General features: G+C 42.9%; 1 protein-coding gene across 1 annotated transcript in view; it reads left to right on the top strand.

Annotated features, from left to right (window-relative positions):
- Positions 1-18,314, top strand: part of ENPP3 (ectonucleotide pyrophosphatase/phosphodiesterase 3) — a 37,698-nt gene that overhangs the window by 17,293 nt on the left and 2,091 nt on the right. Inside the window, exons 11-23 of the mRNA XM_010130966.1 lie at positions 248-320; positions 1,271-1,379; positions 1,540-1,668; positions 2,675-2,706; positions 5,550-5,677; positions 7,210-7,276; positions 8,564-8,651; positions 8,923-9,092; positions 9,198-9,249; positions 10,009-10,163; positions 15,128-15,263; positions 15,769-15,846; positions 16,937-17,069. Coding sequence (XP_010129268.1) covers positions 248-320; positions 1,271-1,379; positions 1,540-1,668; positions 2,675-2,706; positions 5,550-5,677; positions 7,210-7,276; positions 8,564-8,651; positions 8,923-9,092; positions 9,198-9,249; positions 10,009-10,163; positions 15,128-15,263; positions 15,769-15,846; positions 16,937-17,069 — 1,350 coding nt within the window. The remainder of the gene's footprint in view (positions 1-247; positions 321-1,270; positions 1,380-1,539; positions 1,669-2,674; positions 2,707-5,549; positions 5,678-7,209; positions 7,277-8,563; positions 8,652-8,922; positions 9,093-9,197; positions 9,250-10,008; positions 10,164-15,127; positions 15,264-15,768; positions 15,847-16,936; positions 17,070-18,314) is intronic.

Raw genomic sequence — 18,314 nt, 5'->3', positions numbered from 1 at the left:
CACCAGTTAAAGATGCTGGGTACCTTTTCTGAAATTGTACCTTCCAATAGGCCATGCTGGTTACTTACAAAACGCCGAGGACGTTAAGCGGTTTTAATAACTGTACAGACTTTTATTAAGGTTTAAAGAAGTTCTTTATAATTCCATTTTAAGTTTCATTTACTATTTATTTAAAATACAATTGTTCTTTTGAAATGCTGTCTCCAGCCTCTCAGAATTTTCCATTATTCTTTGTTTCTAACTCAAGGCCTGTTTTCTACACTTTATATATTGAAGAACCAGACTCCTCTGGTCATTCATTCGGACCAGTTAGTGGTGGAGTAAGTAGTTCTTGCGTTTTTCTTAGACTAAATCACACTAAAAATGGTGCTTTATTACAAACTTAACCAACCTATGAACCTGGACAGGTTAGTAGATCAAAAATTACCGTGACTGTGTTATGAGTTTGCATTAAGAACTCTCGCACGTGGCTGAGCCCATTGTTACGATTCCAACACTGTGCAGGAATCAGAAGAGCTGTTAACCAAACAGACTGGCAGAAACCAATTTCAGATCATACTATTGGAAATAATGTTGATGGTTGTACTTAGACTGAACTTTAATTTTACTGCCAAGCAATATTTGGAAGCGTGTGGCCTGGCAAATCCTCAGAACTGTCTTTTATTTATTTTTTTACACTGTACTTTAATGTTTGTTCATGTGTAACACCAAAATATTACACTTTGACTTGTATGCAGGCAAAAAGTTCATCCTTTAAGCAGCTTCGGACTTACCAAATGAGCTCCTTCCTGGAATGGTCTTCTTTAATATACGTGAAATTAGTCTTCATCCAAAGGCCTCGCTGTAGGGGGCAAGGACAGAAAACCTGATCTTTGTACGATAGTTTTAGGCTCCCTAACTGGAAAGGGAAGTCCATTTCTCTTTGTGCATAAAGGGCTTGGAAGCTCATTAGTGGATGTGTCATCACCCCTGTGCACGTTGTCCATCCACAGGACATCCAGGGGAGGGCAGCAGCGTCAGGGCAACAGGGAGGATGCAAGCGCTCAGCCGCAAAGTCCGTAGTGGGGGATCATCCTCCCCGTCCAGCTAGGTCCGAGGCTTTCTGTAGGAAGCTTGACTCTAATGGTGAGGGAAAAGAAAAGCAGCAGCGATATTAAGAACCTGAAATCAGAGAGAAACGCTCACCTTTTTTCCAGACTTGGATGATTACATTGAAGTGAGAACTTGAAATCAGAACAAAATCTTCTAATGAAACCGGTTTGTTTCACAGGTAATCAAAGCCTTGCAGGTAGCAGATCAAACTCTGGGGATGCTAATGGACGGACTTAAACAAAGAAACCTGCACAACTGTGTGAACCTCATTGTTTTAGCCGATCACGGTAACGTGTACAGTTCTTGTGGCAATCTCGGTTTCACTGAGTCTTGGTTTTCTCCCTCCATGTCATACGCCCGCTTAGTTTTCCTCTGTTTTGTAACTGACTTTGTCTTCCTTGTCAGATATTGGGCATAAAAAATAACAGTTTCTCTATCGTCCTTTAGGGATGGAGAAGACCTACTGCACGCAGTTAGAATACATGACTAATTACTTCCAACAGATTGGTTTCTACCTATACGCCGGGCCTGCAGCTCGCATTCGAGCGAGGAACGTTCCAAAGGACTACTTCACCTGTAAGTGTGGGCCATCAGCGCGACAGGAAATAACTCACTACATAAATAAGGAAACGGATAATCAGCAGTGGCCAGCAGAGCGAACAGCTCTCTGTTTCACTTAACCTGGCTTAAGCATCCCTGGAAGTTGATTGGTTGAGTTCTGGGGTTTTTTTTGCAAGAACGACCCATTTAGATGAAATTGAAGGGTAGAAAAGCTTGTTGCAGACTCTGGTTTGCATTTTTTGGCATGTGGAAATATTAAGTAAAGATAGTTTTATTGTTTTGAACTGGAACTTCAGGTCTTCCATAAATGCATTGCTCAGACTGCACAGATTTCTTGCGCAGCTTTGGCAGAATCAGTCTTTTGGAAGCAGGGACTAACCGCCTGTGCAAAGTTACGGAATCGGAGTCTGGATCTGGATACAAGCCTTAGCTGAGCCCTTCAGCTATTATCACAAAACTGAAATGGCGTGACTGACTCTGACTCGCTACAGATAGTGTGGTACCGGAGTGAAAAACAAAACAAAAAGCTGTCCCCAGACTCTCTGTGTCAGGGAAAGGAGTGGAGAAAGGTAAAACCGTGGAGGTGCTCTACTTAGTGAGTCTGTAGAATTTGTGAGGTGTTGTAAAAGGTGTAATTCCTGCAGATCTGAAATAAGAGCTGGGATCCCACTGTACTTTAAATTTATATTTTCTAATGGTGTTTATATTTGTAGACACAATATTCACACAACGTAAAGAAAATTGGGTTCTGATGAAGAGGCAGCTTTAGGTGTAGGCAGACACCACAACGGCAGTTTTCTACAGCCTGTCCTGATGTTCCCAAAGCGTCGGGTACTTCCACGGGCACTTCCACACTTACAGACAGTTACCCTCGAAATGTAGCATTCCTCCCCATGGGAAGTCACGGTTGCTAATGAAGAAATTCAATTTTACAGACAAAAAGCATGTTGCAATTTTTCTCATGAGGCTTTGGACCTTCAGCTGTTTGAATGTATGTTAATTCACCTTTTCTTTTTAACAGTTGACTCAGAAGGGATTGTTAAAAACCTCACGGTAAGTCAATATTTTCATAATTTTTCCTCATAGTTCCTCATAAGAGGAATCTGATCTCAAAGCACAGCTTGTGAAAAACTGAGGTTACAGACCACAGAGACACTGTAGATAATAGGCATCTGTTAGCTCTGGAGCTCAAGGGCTGCACCCAAGCTTGGTTAAAGCAACTTTTCCATGTGACAGATAATGACATTGTAGAGCACGTTGCCACAGGGTATTGGGAACAAACAGCCAGCAGGGATTTTATACGGAGTTACGGAGGACAGTCTTGTCAGGGCTATTAAATGTGGTCCACAAGCAACTTCTCACTTCAGAAATCCCCGAAGCAAACAGAGCAGGTGCAAGCAAGAAGGTTCATTCAATACCTGACTTGTTTGTACACACTTTCTCTGAGTATATGATTCTGGAGGTCTGAATGGAAGCAGAGTATGAGGCAAGATGGAGCGTTGGCACGCGGCAGTGTGGCCCTTTTAGGATCTTTTATTACACACCACTTAAGTACTTGCAGTAGTTCAAGGCAGGTTCAAGCTTGCCTGTGTCTCCCGCGTAGGCGGTTGCTCCGTGCGGGTGCCCTCTGTGACAGCTGAGCTCTGAAGGGTGCAAACAAAGGGGCCAGAAGAGAGCGCAAACCAAAGGAAGACCAAGCCTATTTCTTTTACTGGAAGGTGATAAGGATGTGGCACGTTTGTCCTTATACTTTTTTAGCTAGATAATTCACTGCCTTTTTTCTCTTTTAGTGTTCACGACATACATTGATAAGTGGGTGAACGTGATGGACAAACTAAAATGCTTGTAGGAAAGCTGTCTTTTTGTATTTCTTTGCATTTATAATTTACAGTGAGTTTAACATCTAAACCGCTTGCTCTCTATGTGTTGTCATAATTTTCCCTTCTTTCCCTCATTGCCATTTTTTTTCTATCTGGTGACCTGTCCTAGTCCGAGCAGTAGATAGATGTTCTGATACTTCTAGAACAAATGCTCGCCCCTAGGAAGAATTCTGGGCTGGGTGTATGTCTAACAAATCACCAGTAGAGGTCTTCCTCGAACCTGTGGAGCACCTCAGCTGCGCACCATCACACCTAGCTTTTGCCTGCCACTGAAGTCCAAAGGGCAGCGAACGTCCCTGTGCCTTTTTTTCTTGATTCTGAACACCTACGAACACGTCCCTTATTCCCCAGCATCCAAAGCAGAGGCAGGAGTAGGACGGCGATGGCTGGAGGTGCAGAAGGAGCTTTTCCAGTGCCCTACCCCGTTGTATGACGAGGAGCCTGTCCTATCACAGCATCGGTGTGAGGGGAAGAGCACCGCTGGCATGTGCCCAGCCCACCCACGAAACGGTAGCTGTCCTGGTTACGGGAATGCGACAGCTCTGCCCTACAGGAGAAGCCTGCGATCAGGACACTGCCTCCTTTCTATTCATAAATAGCGTGTCTTCTCCCCGAGGAGGATGGGGCAGAGAAGGGAGTCGTGTGTCCTATACTGATTGCTAATCAATAGACATGAAGTCACAGTCCATGTTGATTTCATCTCTTTTTCCCTTTAATTAGACTATCCTTTGTAGAATGACCTCCTCTCCCGAGCTAGCAAACCCAGGAAAATAGAGTTGTTTTTTTTCACGTTCCTGGAATCCACCATGGCTGACTATCCAGGCAGTTACTCTCATTTCACACGCAAATGTCATTCTGTGCAAAATATGCAGCTGTAGTCCTTGGTGGGGAAGATGTCAGATCTGGCTCTTTTCAGTGGGGCCTGTTGCAACAGGACAAGAGGGGATGGTTTAAACTGGAAGAGGGAGATTCAGAGTAGAAGGAAGTAGAAGGAAGGAATTTTTTACAGTGAGGGTGGTGAGGCACTGGCCCAGGCTGCCCCGAGAGGTGGGAGCAGCCCCATCCCTGGCCCCATCCCAGGTCAGGTTGGCCCCTGGGGCTCTGAGCCCCCTGCTCTGGGTGCAGATATCCCTGCTCCCTGCAGGGGGTTGCGCTGGGTGAGGCTTGAAGGTCCCTTCAACCCAAACCAGTCCCTGGTTCTGTAACTCCAAGCACGCTATAGTTTGCTCTGCCTGTACGGTAAAACAGACCCACTCCTCTGGCTTACCCAGCTTCCTAGCAGCAATTCCCTCAGCGTTTCAGACATTCTGTGTTGTCCCAGTGCTGGATTCCTGATCAGGAGCAACACTTCTGAAACGTTGCCATGGTGCTTGCCACCAGCTGGAGTGGCTCCTGTCAGCCACCTGCAGCCAAATCCTCGCAGTATGCCATAGGGTTGTCACCGGGCTCTCAATGCCGGGCTCGTTCATGGCATCCCTGCTAACGCAGCAGCTGCAGGAACACACTGAACGTGGATGTAAAAGGCTTTTCGCTAACAGCTGAGCACTGGACGTTCACACGGCATGAGTTCAGTCTTGCAGCTAACCCCCCAGACTGGGTTTGCTGTATTTACTGAAGGGTAAAGTAATAGGAGATGGTGGAAATAACCTGCCAGGGAACTTCCTCTTGTGGAGTGTAATCTTACATACCTGACGCCAGACACCTTAGTGTGAACAGACAGACTAAACATGACTACCGAATGTCTTTCAGCCTCAGGAGAACTTTCACTGCAGTATTTGTGAACTCGTTGTACGTGTTACAGCAGGATATTTTCAAACAGTTCCAAACAAAGCTGCCCTTCTTTCCATCGCTTCTCGGGCCAAAAATGAGATCTGCAGGTTATCCAAGAAGCTACCTGGGAAGGATGAGCTCTGTGCTGTCGCTGCTGTCACTGTGATGTTCGCCAGCATTTTTGTGAATTTTGTGAGTTTGTGAAACTGAGCAAAACCCGTGACTGGGCTCTTTCCTCCTGCACAGTGCAAACGGTCCCCTCAGCACTTCAAGCCTTACCTGACGCCTGACCTGCCAAAACGATTCCACTACGCTAACAACATTCGTATTGACAAAGTTCATCTACTGGTGGATCGACAGTGGCTGGCTGTGAGGTAACATCGTTTCTGTGACTGTTACCTTCTTATCTTTTTCATCTCTTTCTCATCCCTTTAATTGCCCTCACAGATGCCTCATTTCCTGTTGGGCTTTGACTTGGTGCATTCCCATGTTTGTTACACGTATGTGTAAAATCTTACTACGTGTAACAGGAAATGTGCTTTATACCTAAAGCCGAGAATGTGATATGAGTGCGATTCAAATCTTTAATAATAATAAAAGAATCATCATTACTGCAGATCAAATGTTTACAGGAAAAAAAGGAAGAAAAAAAGAAAATCAAGAGATGAATACTAGTACACAGACAAAGTCTCACGACTAATGCAGTTTAAATGGCTGTACAAAGCCTTCCCAGCATCTGCCGCTTTTCCTGGCATTGCAGTCACGCCTCCACTGCCCTTCCGGGTCCTGCGGTTGATGGCTTCAGCCTGGTGCATGTGTGGCCGACGTAGAATAAGTAATTCTTACTGCTACCTGTATAGAAACTATGTCCTCACCATGCAAAGGTGAGCTGATAACAAATAAGACTTAAGCACCTTGTCATGACAAAAAAAAAAAAAAAAAAAAAAAAAATTACCGTAAGAGCTAAACAATAAAAACGTAGCTCTGAGTGGTCAGACAAGCTCAGACAAGCCGTAGTCCTGTGGAGTTAGTAGCGACGCCGTAGTGACTGAGCTACACGTTGCAGTAGGAGAAGCACAAGATGACTTGGGATTTGAAGACAATTCCAATAGCAGAAAATGCCTGATCTCAGTATGGGACTTGATTCTTTGTTTTGGTGCAACCAAATAATTGTCCTAGATATACAGAAAGAAATGGCCACTGAAAAAATCTTATCTTCATCTTTATTTTAAGCTGTGCTCAAATGTTCTTACGCCTCTGAAAACAGGATCCACGTGCTTGACTGTGCTCCGTGTGGGATGACTACTTCTGTATCTTCCCATGTATCTCAGCAAGGGGTACATTGAAACAAGTGTAGGTCACTGTAAATCGGACTCTTCTGGCACGTTATTGATTCTATCACACACACACACATCCAGGTGTCTCCCTCACCCTTTAGAATCCGTGGTGAAAATGCACTGTCTGGTAAGGCCAAACCCCTTGCAGTCCTATTTACAGTGTTCCGCAGAGGCTAAGAGCAGCGTTCTCCCGTTACGAGTGTTCTACTACGGATACCACGGGATGCATCTGAGGAATTCTTCTAAACAGATCACTCTTGCTCTGCAACTCGTAGCTAGATGAAGAACTTGGTTCAAAAATAGCCATGTTTTCAATTTCTTTTGAAAGCATCGATTCACTGCATGCTCGGCAGCTACTCAGGACAATTTACATCTGTTCATTGCAATCTCCGTTTCAGGAGAAAGAGATCTTCATAGCAGTGAGCAATGGATGAGCAACAAAGCACTACGGTATTATGCCAGAGTCAGTTCTTAAGACCGGTCCAAAGCCCAGTGAGTCAGGACGCCTGTTGTTAACTGCTTCTAGCTGCGCTGTTTGTTATTTACACAGTCTGATGGTTTCTCCTTAGGGACAGAACTTACACATATTGTGATGGGGGTAACCACGGCTATGACAACGAATTTAAAAGCATGGAGGTAAGATGATTTCTATTCAAGTCTGGCACAGAAAATCAGGCTGTGCTGGGTGAACCACTGGAAGACGGAATATAGGATAGTTTCTGCAGGGTGCTTTTGTGCCGCATCGCCCGGACATGTAAACAGTGAACACGTGCTGGGTCCACATATTCCTATGGCCTTCCATCGATGGGTACAAGACCCACTTCCTTGGGCTCACCTTAACTCCACGGAGCCACAGAGACAAGTCACCAGTATAACCTGTGTATTAGTACAGCCTTTATCACAGTTTCACCCCATTTTCACTTCTGGTTGCAGTGAAAATATTTCAAGGTCCTGAGTTTTTGGTTTTTCATGTAGTTTCTGTGATCAAGTAAGAAAGAGCAAGCGCGCCAGAGCTAGTCCCATATTCTTTGCCCAAGAATCACATTCTTCCAGATGTTCACAGCTCTATTAAAACCGCGTGTCAATACACTGATCCGAACGGTGCTGAATGTTTGTATGGAAAGAACAGGTAAACTCCGGCTACCATGGATCCTCAGTCATAGATATCCTTAAGCTGGTGGCACAATGACTGAGGGAAACTTTTTTCTTTACAAAGGAGCAAAATGTCTTACTGTTGCCTTTTAAAAATAGATTAAAAATTCCATTTCTATTATGGCAACGTAAGAATATTATTTTAGAACAGCTCATTGTCCTGTTTAGTCATGTTTCCTGTATCTTACGGCAGACAACTCAGGAGGCTTACTCGTGTGAGCCTGTAAGTAGTACCAGGGTTCTGGTACGATGCTTGCAGACCCCAGCAAGGGCTGCCCAGCACTACTTCATCCCGTTGGTGGTGCTGGTTCAGGTCTCTGCTGAGCTTGGGGTGGGTCTCCGCACTGCCCTGCTCCTTGCTTTAGCCATGGCCACAGGCGCTTACGTGACCCAAAGGCTTTTGGGAATGTGTTAAAATAAACCAACCCCAACCCTTCGGTGTTGCAATGAGAACATAAAACGGTGTGGGTGTGGAACGCAGCAAATCATAATTTTCAGAAGTATGCATCAAAATGCTAAAGAACACCCCCACCCCTTGATTCATTAAATAGTTTCAAGTATCTTGAGAGATGAATTGATGCTTCGTGTTTTTCTTCAACTCATATGTGACGGGCAAAATTTGCCTTCTTTACCGGAGCTGTCCTGTAGTTTACCTTTAATGCCTGTGAAAAGACTGTATTTTGTTCCCGTGTCCCTGTTTCCATAAACACAAGGGAACTGGTTTTGAATTTGGACTCGGTCAGATAACATCTTTGTTTTACTATGATCTAGGCTATATTCCTAGCATATGGCCCCAGCTTTAAAGAGAAAACTGAAGTGGATGCTTTTGAAAACATCGAGGTTTACAACCTTCTGTGTGGTGAGTAGATGCAATTCAGTTCAGGTGGTAAAGCAACAGTGTTTTCAAACTCCAGTGTTGTAAGAAAGAGCTAAATTGGAGTAACTTAAACTGGAGGGCGTTCACTCGGACGCTGGGTTTGTCCCCCACATCACTGGAGCCACGCTCGTTTGCCTTTTCTTCTCTACTTAGACCGAACGCATGGGGAATGCACAGAACTGGGAAGATAATGACTTTCCAAAACGCCATTTTAGCCTTAAAATATGCTTACAAATTTCAAATGTTTCAACAGATTTGCTGCATATTACACCAGCACCAAACAACGGAACTCACGGCAGCTTGAACCACCTCTTAAAAACCCCGTTTTACAATCCTTCACACGCAAACGAAGACTCGTCTCCTTCGTTGTGTCCAGTTTCCCATCTGATCCCCACACATGACCTGGGATGCACATGCACTCAGGTCAGTAGGGCCGTCTGGGGTCTTTTACTCATCTTCATCACGTGTGTTCTCTCTGCTGGGTCTGAACTATGGATTCATTCTGAATGATTCTCTCATATTTTACAGATATCAAATGTTTCAGAAATAAATGCGAGGTTAAATCTCACCACAGAAGAAAGTAAGTGGCAAGAAATGAAAAGAACAGCAATATTTTAAAATCTGTGCCTGGTTTAGAGTTTATATTATTGTTTCAGTGGGCATTTCTGCAATGGTAACGACAGTTTCAAGAGAGTAGGAAAGCTGGATCAGAAGCATAACTTTTTTTTCCCCCTTTTTTCATTGCATTGCTTTACAAAATGCTAATTGATACTATTACAGCAACGTTTATGCTGGGGAATTGGATCAGAACCCCATTAAAATCTTGGAAAAAACCAGGCAGGTTTCAGTGGTCTTTGGAGAAAGCCTGAGCACTGCCAGACTATACGCTGTAACTCTTGTTCCCCACCTCGTAACCATAACTTTGCCCTTCTGTGATCAACAATTCCCACAGAACCCATTTTTAATGGGTTTTCTGGAAATTTTAGGAGGCACTGTCATGCTTCCTAGCCAAATATGGTGCAAATTTCACTCTGCTAGCAAGGTAAATCCAGAAGATTTCTAGTGGTGTAAAATTGCACAGAAACAAGAATTTGCAAGCCTGACATATTACACTGACTTCTGTACACTGAACAGAACATGACAACTATTTTCTATATTTTTTTATTCCACTCATAAGGTAAAAGCTTAAAGAAACACATGCCCATGTGTTACGGGTTAGGGGCACCATGTTTACTGTTGGTTTTATTTGTATGTGTTAATATTTTAATTAGTTTTTTTATCTTTGTGCCATCCAAACTGTTACAGCAGCATGAAGCAATAACTATTGTTTGAATTCTAGTAAATGTGACAAACTCCTATCACTTGCCATACGGGAGACCCAAAGTTCTTCAGAAGGAAAACGTCTACTGCCTCCTTTTCCACCATCAGTATGTGAGTGGATACAGCTACAATATCTGGATGCCGCTGTGGACTGCGTACACCGTGAATACGCCTGTAGGTTATCAAATATTCATTCTAGTCTCAAATATGAAATATAAGGGATTGAAAAAGTGGTTCATTCATCAGGAATCCTGGGAAGGACTGATGGATATCCTGTGACTAAGGCCCTTATGTCTGAAAAAAAAAGCATTTTTGATATCTGTTAAATTTCAACTATCTTAAAATATTGTTTTAAAAAGTGGGAATGGCCATCTGTGAGGGACACGAGAGACAGACAAATGGGGCTGCTGGTTCCATTAAGCCACTGCTGTAAAAGGGATAAGCTGACAAGACGGTGCTCCAAGCTGCCTGTCAATTCCAGAGGAAAAGCAGGCTGGGATTTCCAAAATCAGCAGCTTTCAAACTTTCCTATAAATACCGTGATCTGTTTCCTATTAACAAACCTTTGTGCAGCTCTGCAAGACATTTTGTACTAATGTGTATTTCTGTCTGTTCTGTTTATTTGCTCTCTATTACGTTATGTAATCTCTGAAAAATATTATTATAGCTGAATGAAGCTCTGAGAGTTCAAGGGTATGTGGCTCTGGGATAAATGGTTTCCGATTCTGGGGTCAGTAAACTAGTGGACATTCATAGGCTTAATTTCTCCTATAATTTGACCCTTTTTCTAAGTTGCTCTGAGGAAAGAACTTTTACAGCTACTTCCAGGGTCAGGTTGGACCTTGGGGCTCTGAGCAGCCTCTGAGCTCTAGGTGCAGATGTCCCTGCTCGCTGCAGGCAGGTGGACTGGAGGAGCTCAGAAGGTCCCCTCCAACCCAAAGCACTCTGTGATTCCACAGTGATTTTTCTGTCTGAAGAGAACTCCTATTGACAGCTACATGATTTATTTTATCAGTACAAATATGAGGAAGTTATTTTAATCAAATACATATGCTGATAGAATGGTAGTATTTCAGAAAGTCTTACTCCAAACTTTCTCCTGTTTTTCACACTCTGGGTGAAGGATCACAAATCCAGGCCTAGGAAGGCTTGAAGTCTAGTGAAACAAATGTCTCTTTCAATGAAGATTGGGTTTACTTCATGATACTTGAAGATCTGCTCTTATACCTTACTATGAAAGTGCATTACTTATTTGTGGGCAGATTGTTTTTCTGATTTTGCTTTAAAAAGATTTAAAAGTCTCCACAAGAGCTGGAGCCTTTTTAATATATCAGCACCAGCAGCAAAAAGCTCAAAAAAAAAAAGCACATAACTTTTCAGATGTTTTCCTGTGTGGAAACCCACATTCTCAGTTGGAAGAGAAGCGTATAAAGATAGTTCTTGCCCAATATAACATCAAAATCAGAAGAAATACATGTTTGTGGGAGTCTGTTGTAGCGGTTTGTGCAGCATTGTGGGAAGCAGTGAATGACTGAGATTGAAGCATAGGAGGGAATCATTCCCAGCAGACTCTAGCCCAAGGATATGTTTTCTACAGAGGGAACAGGAGAGAATAAATTTCCTCTGTAATACTCTCAGAGACCCATCAGGGAAAGGCTGTAAGTGTAAGAGCTCACTCAGTGACATCACCGTTTTTTATTGAAACATACGCTAATGAAGAGGGAAAAAAGTTTCAGCAATTCTAACAGCTGTGGAAGGACAGAGGGACAGAGCTAATGCCATGTAAGCTTTGGCTACAATACCTGGGGATGACAGAAGAGATTCCGGAGAATTTTTATTGCGTCCTCAGTTATTTACGTCGTAGGTAAAGCCTGGTCAGTGATGTGCACAACTTGTAAGGTGGGGCATTTCTCGGTATTAGGTAGCTAAAAGAAGGGCTTGAACAGTAAAAGAGATGCTGCAGGCTAGTGTTTCCCTGGTTTTGTGTGATTTGGGAGTTTTGAGGCAGCGTTATTGCACCTGCATGTAGGATCAGAGTCAGGGATCCTATGAATAACATAAAGTTACGGATCTTAAATAAATGACATCAGCTAGAGTTTTGCGTACTTCCCAGTCAAAGGAAAATTTAAGGCCGAAGGACATTTTTTTTCTTGAGGTTTTATACTCATCTGCCAGGGAGGAAGGCAGATTTCCTCGCAAAAATGTAGTCCCTCCTCCTGCCTGCAGACCCTCTGGAATTTCCATAGTTTCGCTATGCAGAACCACTGAAGTTTTCTACAAAAATATATTTAAATGTTTACCAACCTAATCTATCTTGCAGTGGGATAGGAACAGCAATGAGACTTGTATGAATTGCTGGGATTTTTGGAACTAAAGCTCAGTGCACTGGCGATTATGGGAGTTTTGTTTTTTGTGGTTTAGTATTTTTTCTTCTCGACTGCTGAAAAAAGATTCCTGGAGGTGGCTGAAGTTGACAGGACAGACCACAGCAGATGCTTAAAGTCTGTCATGTAATGCAAATAACTCATGCTTCTCGACATTAATTACTAGCTCATCAAAAGACAGTAACTTTTATCAGAAAAGGCAATGCATGATGTGACAGGCAAAGCCATTTTTACTTGTAACCATGTTCTTCAGAAGACATGATGGTTCTTTGACCAGAAAGTCAAGGAGCCAAAGGGCTAAAGCTGTTGAACTGGTGATGAATGTCTTTTTTTCTGATTCTGAAGTTTTGAGGCAGTGGTTACCACTGTCAAGATCTTGTTTCTTAATGAATGAGCTTCACTGAGAATCATTCTATACTTGTTGATAGAAAAATCTATTTAAAAATAGCTTATTCCTCTATTTTGAGGAAAAGAAATAAAGAGAGGTTGTAGCAGAGTGAGTGTGTTCACAGTATGGCTTGAGATTTGCAGTTGCATGAACTGTTGACCTCACTGTTCTAAAAGGTGACACAGACACAGTCACTCTCATCTCTCAACAGCTTTTGATGTTTACTTGCTGACTTGTAGATCCTTGAAAAAACAAATGGAAATATTCCTGAATTTTGAGAGCTTGTAGGTTTTCCAGTTGGAGAATTTCCTCCTGTGGTGTCCAATGGACATGGCGTTGGAGCAGCTTTCATCTCCTCAAAGAACGGGCATGTTCCTGCAAGCACAGGTTCTATCATGTACTACATACACGACAGACAGACAGCCCTAAACCACAGTCCTCGTGCCTTGGCACTTGGATTAGAGCTCACAGCTCATACAATTAGCCTCACGAAATGCAAAATAATGAGCAGAGAATTGGGTGGTGTCCTCATTGCTTCAAGCTGGAGAAAATGTGAATGCCATTAAGAACCCAGATTCATGCTATAGGCCAAAAGCAGACTCCCTGCTGCACTTGGCTCACATGACCACTGTGGTGGTCACTACACTGTGTGTAGTGAGAGCGATAAAGTTCTCTTCAGGACAGTCCTTGGCAAGTTTACTCAGACCTTTGTTACTTTGATTCAGCTTTCTCTTGGAGATCATAAAGAAATGGATGCCATTGTTGAATATCACAGCTCATTTATTCAGTTTAAAATATTGGTTTTGTCAGCGACCCTCATCCGTTACCAGTTTGGGCACTAGAAAGGAAAAATTGCTCGAATGGATTGGATGTCAGTTTTGTATGGGGACTTCACTAGTTTAACAGTGACAGCTTCTCTGCTCAGGTGGCAAAGGACACCTGTCTTTTATTTTTCAGTCCATGTGGGATATATATACTCTATTGACATACAACCTGACTATAACATGGGCATCTACAAGAATTCTCATGAAAGTAAGCAAAGAAATTAAATTGAGGAGTACAAAGAGGCACAGTTATTTATTTCTGCTCAGTTTTAACTGTTCAAAACCAACAATGTACTGAAAATCAGTGTAGATGTTTAACTACCATTTATAAAGGTATAAAGCAAACGAACCTGTTCCAGCCTTACCAAAATGAAAATAAATTACATGTAAATTAGTATGAAAAAGAAAATGCAGTTAACATAGAAAAGCACATTCTGATGTTTTGGTTAATCATAGAATCACAGAATCATCTGGTTGGAAGAGACCTTTGAGATCATCAAGTCCAAGCGTTCCCCCAGCACTGCCAGGTCACCACTGACCCCCGTCCCTCAGCACTTTGGCACATCTGTGAAACCCCTCCAGGGATGGGGACTCCACCACCTCCCTGGGCAGCCTGTTCCAGTGCTGCACAACCTTCTCTACAAACAAGTTCTTCCTGATATCTGACCTAGATCTCCCCTGGGGCAACTTGAGGCCATTCCCTCTCTCCTATCACTTGTCACATGGGAGACCAAAAGCCACACAACCCTCACTGTAAAGAAGATTTTCCTGATATCTAACCTAAATCTCCCCTGGCACAAATTAAGGCTATTTCCTCTCATCCTGTCAGTTGTTACTTGGGAGAAGAGTCCAACCCCCACCTCTCCGCAACCTCCTTTCAGGTAGTTGTAAAGAACAAGAAGGTCTCCCCTGAGCCTCCTCTTCTCCAGGCTAAACACCCCCAGCTCCCTCAGCCGCTCCTCATACGACTCTCCAGACCCTTCACCAGCTCTAAGGGTCATAGCAAAAGGTTATATAAAGAAGATGAGGTTGTAGAAACAATTACGCTCACGAGCATCACTTCTGTCATGTTACAGGTCTCAGGGCAGTGGGGGAAGCTGGCCAGTAAAAGGTACTGACGTCGCTCCGCATGTATTTAGCTTTGACTCCTCAGCAGCACAGCCCCTCATTACGGAGGCAGCATCCTCAGAGCTAAGACGAGGGGTAGCTGCTTTACAGGAGGATGTGACATCACGTTTGTGTTGCCAGAAATATGTAAAGGGGACAAATGAGCCAAACTTGTCACCTGTTTTTGCCTAAGGTATAACCTTATTTTGCTGTTACAGTTTTACATGCTGCATAAGGATTTCCCTGAATTACCTAAAACAGAAGTAGAGGAAAAACACTAGGCAGAAAACATCAGTGTCCGTTACTTGCATTGACCTGATTCACTGTGAAAATAGGAGGAGATTCAATGAAGTCCATTCTAGAAAGTTAAAACCGTACAAAGCATGGGCTTAGCCACAGCCGTGGGTGTAATTTTTTTTTTTTCCCTTTTCACAGGAAAACACATCTCCTCTTCCTCCCACTGTTTCAGACTGTCTGCGGGCTGATGTTAGAATCCCTGTTGCTCGAAGCCAAAATTGTTCCAACTACCCAGAAGAGCTGCCCTTCACCCGCAGTTTCCTCTATCCTCCCAGTGAGCATGGTTCTTTTTATAGCTAGAGCTTAGAAAGTCTTAATCAGCTGGATGTGGGTTTGTGTTTAAACATATACCCAAACACCAAAACAAACTTCTTCAGACCGGTGTGTTGGGCAGGAAAAGGTTTCCAGTGTTTGTAGACTGACCAAAAGCAGAGCAACTGCTGCTTGTATCTAAATATTTTCAGTTCAGAATACCTGAGTTTTTCTTTCGAAAATGGAACAGCTCGAATGTGGTGAAAACTGGTTGGAAAGTTGCAAAGGGTTGGAGGGAAGGGCCCTTCCTCTGTATGAATATTCATTTCCTATTGTCAAACTTGATAATTTCTTTATTGAACAGGTTGTACAAACAAATTTGGAGATATTTTTGCAGTAGGATCATCCACTCATGCTCAAATGCAAAATGTAATTGAATTACGTGTATCAGCAATTTACAGTGACGTGCGAATCAAATTTGTCTTGATATAGTATTTCCATGAGTTCTACTTTGTTCCTTTATACAGACTTCAATTCCTCTGCCCTTGACCAGTATGACGCCTTACTCACCAGCAACATTGTTCCTATGTATAGAGCTTTCAGAGGTAGGTTGCAAAGTTTTGATTAGTTTTGATTAATTTTTTGCAATTATGGTTCTGGTCTTGTTAAAGCTATGACGAGAACTTAACAACATCAATGCATGGCCTGCAGTGCATCCAGATCTTGTGCAAATATATTTAACACTTTCAAAAGTAGCTGGTTGAAGTTTTTTAAGTATCTACGGGTTGGTTTTGTGTTGTTTTTGGTTTTTTCTGTGTACAGTTGTGTCTGACTTCAGCTTAGGTGTACCTATTCACCTCGAATTTTCCCTTCCCCTCCTGTGTGCTGTCCTAGCCTAGCTATGAAACTCCCACAAAAATATCCCCTGGGGAAATGCTCAAGGTGAATGAAAATGGCACTTTCCCTTTCCTTTTGCAAGGTCTGAAGAGAAGACGGATGAAGTTTGTAAGCAATGCCCTGACACAGTGCCTGTTTCATCACGCAGGAACTCAAATCAGACAATATTAATTATGGAGTATTTATTTTGGGCAGATGTTTCCATTACACTAGTGCAAGAAGCCGCATTAACTCTTTTCATCCAGCCTGACTCCCCCATAATCACTGATAAGAAATTTTCCATGACTGCATATTGCCCTGGTTTAGGACTAGGCTCATTTTCTCCGACAAAGGATAGAAAGGGGAATTGAGAAAGGGGAAAGCCGGAGGAAAAGCAGTGACGTAACAACCTTTCTAATGTATTCAGTCCTCACTTACTCATTCACTCATGTGATACGAAAAACAGAGATCCAGAAAACCTAAGTGGCTTTAACTTGAATGCAAAATCCAGTTTCCCCAGGAACACTCCACAAGAGATTTAAACTTACAAGAAGTTACTCTAGACCATAAGCAAGAGGAAAATCAATAGCAGATGCCCTCTACCCCCCAAAGCCATCTGGTTTTTTTTGGGGGGGGGGTTGCCATGATGGCTGCAAATATTCAAATAGTCTCACTAGTTTATAGTTGATTTTGCAGGCAGTTTAGTTTGGAACTTTTTATTATTCATCTACAGCAAAAAAGGAACTATGTTTGTTTTCTTTAGTGGTGAAATAACTTCAAATTCCTGCTAAATATGCTTATATTTTCTTTTGATGACAGACATATGGGACTATTTCCATAACGTGCTTCTTCAGGAATATGCTAGAGAAAGGAATGGAGTAAATGTTGTCAGTGGACCAGTGTTTGATTACAATTATGACGGCCATTTTGATACTCTTGATGAAATTAAGCAGTAAGTACATGGAAAAGCCAGAAGTTAAACTCCCCCTGTATTTCCATGCAAATAAGCCCCTATTCAAAAAGACCAAGAAACCAGTACCACGGAGACCGGCGTATTCCCTTTATAATGCTACATCCACCGTTACTCACACAACAGCAAATACTGCTGCAAACAGATGCAGAACTGGGGAAGCTGAAGGTCCAGTAAAGACAAAAAAGCTTTGCAGCTACACGTGTATCTACGAACACATGCACAGATACAGACCAGCAATTCACCTCCCCAGCTTACACCTAGATTTTGGGGGCTCTGCAACAGAAAGACTGTTAAAATACAGAAGATGTGCTTAAGCCTAATTTTATCACTGCCAGGTTGCGCTCACTCTGCTGCTTCTCCCTCTCTCAAACTGATGGGTTTTACCAAAGAGCAGATTCCTGTGTTTGCCTTCACTGAATCGGGTAACCGGGAAGGTAAAACATCATGTTTGCGAGCAGTACCTTCGCATAGCTGTGGCTTACACAGTCACTTGAAGGTCTGACAAGCACACCTTAGAGAGCTCTGGTAGCACAACACAATACACTTCAGAATTCATCAGTGTGTAGAAACAGGAGAAAGAGAAGACTTACATAAAAAAGATTTCTGATCAAACAAGTTGGCTTTTTCCAAATAGAGGGAATATGCCTTGTGACAGTAAGAACGCTTATGTAGTAGGAAAGTGCTGGGAAATTGGCACAGCTTGATCTGCCACTGGAGATGTTTTACTCAAGGCTAGACTTAATACCACATCTGTCAAAAATGGGTTGAGAATGGGCAAGTCAGCTCTGCCACGAAGCAGGAGGGTGGAAGGGAGGAGAGACTGGAACTTCCTTCCAGGCAGAATGCTGTAATCCCCAGCTGACCACAGTGTTGTCTACAGCTTGGAATAATTGGTTTATGCAGCATGGTTAGTCAGTCATACGAAGTGGTCTGATGACTTTCCTCATGGTGTTTTGTCGAATACTGAAGATGTACAGCAAATCTGGGAAGCAACAAGCTCCTCAAGGTCATACGGAAAAGTGACCACGTTCATGGGACAGCCAGAAAACGGAGGCAGAGACGTTTTCGACCAGGTACCCTAAACTGGCTTCTATAGCACGTAGCCACAGGTCAACATTCTGGCATTTCTTGCTGGCAGGGAACCAGAAGCTAATTTTCTCATCACTCTTCTCCAATTCAGTTTTGTGTTGTCAAACTTCTTACCATAATGAGAGCAAATACGAC

Source organism: Buceros rhinoceros, unplaced genomic scaffold, assembly GCF_000710305.1.
Source record: "Buceros rhinoceros silvestris isolate BGI_N320 unplaced genomic scaffold, ASM71030v1 scaffold4072, whole genome shotgun sequence".
Classification (NCBI taxonomy): domain Eukaryota; kingdom Metazoa; phylum Chordata; class Aves; order Bucerotiformes; family Bucerotidae; genus Buceros; species Buceros rhinoceros.
This window is presented reverse-complemented; position numbering and strand designations above follow the sequence as displayed.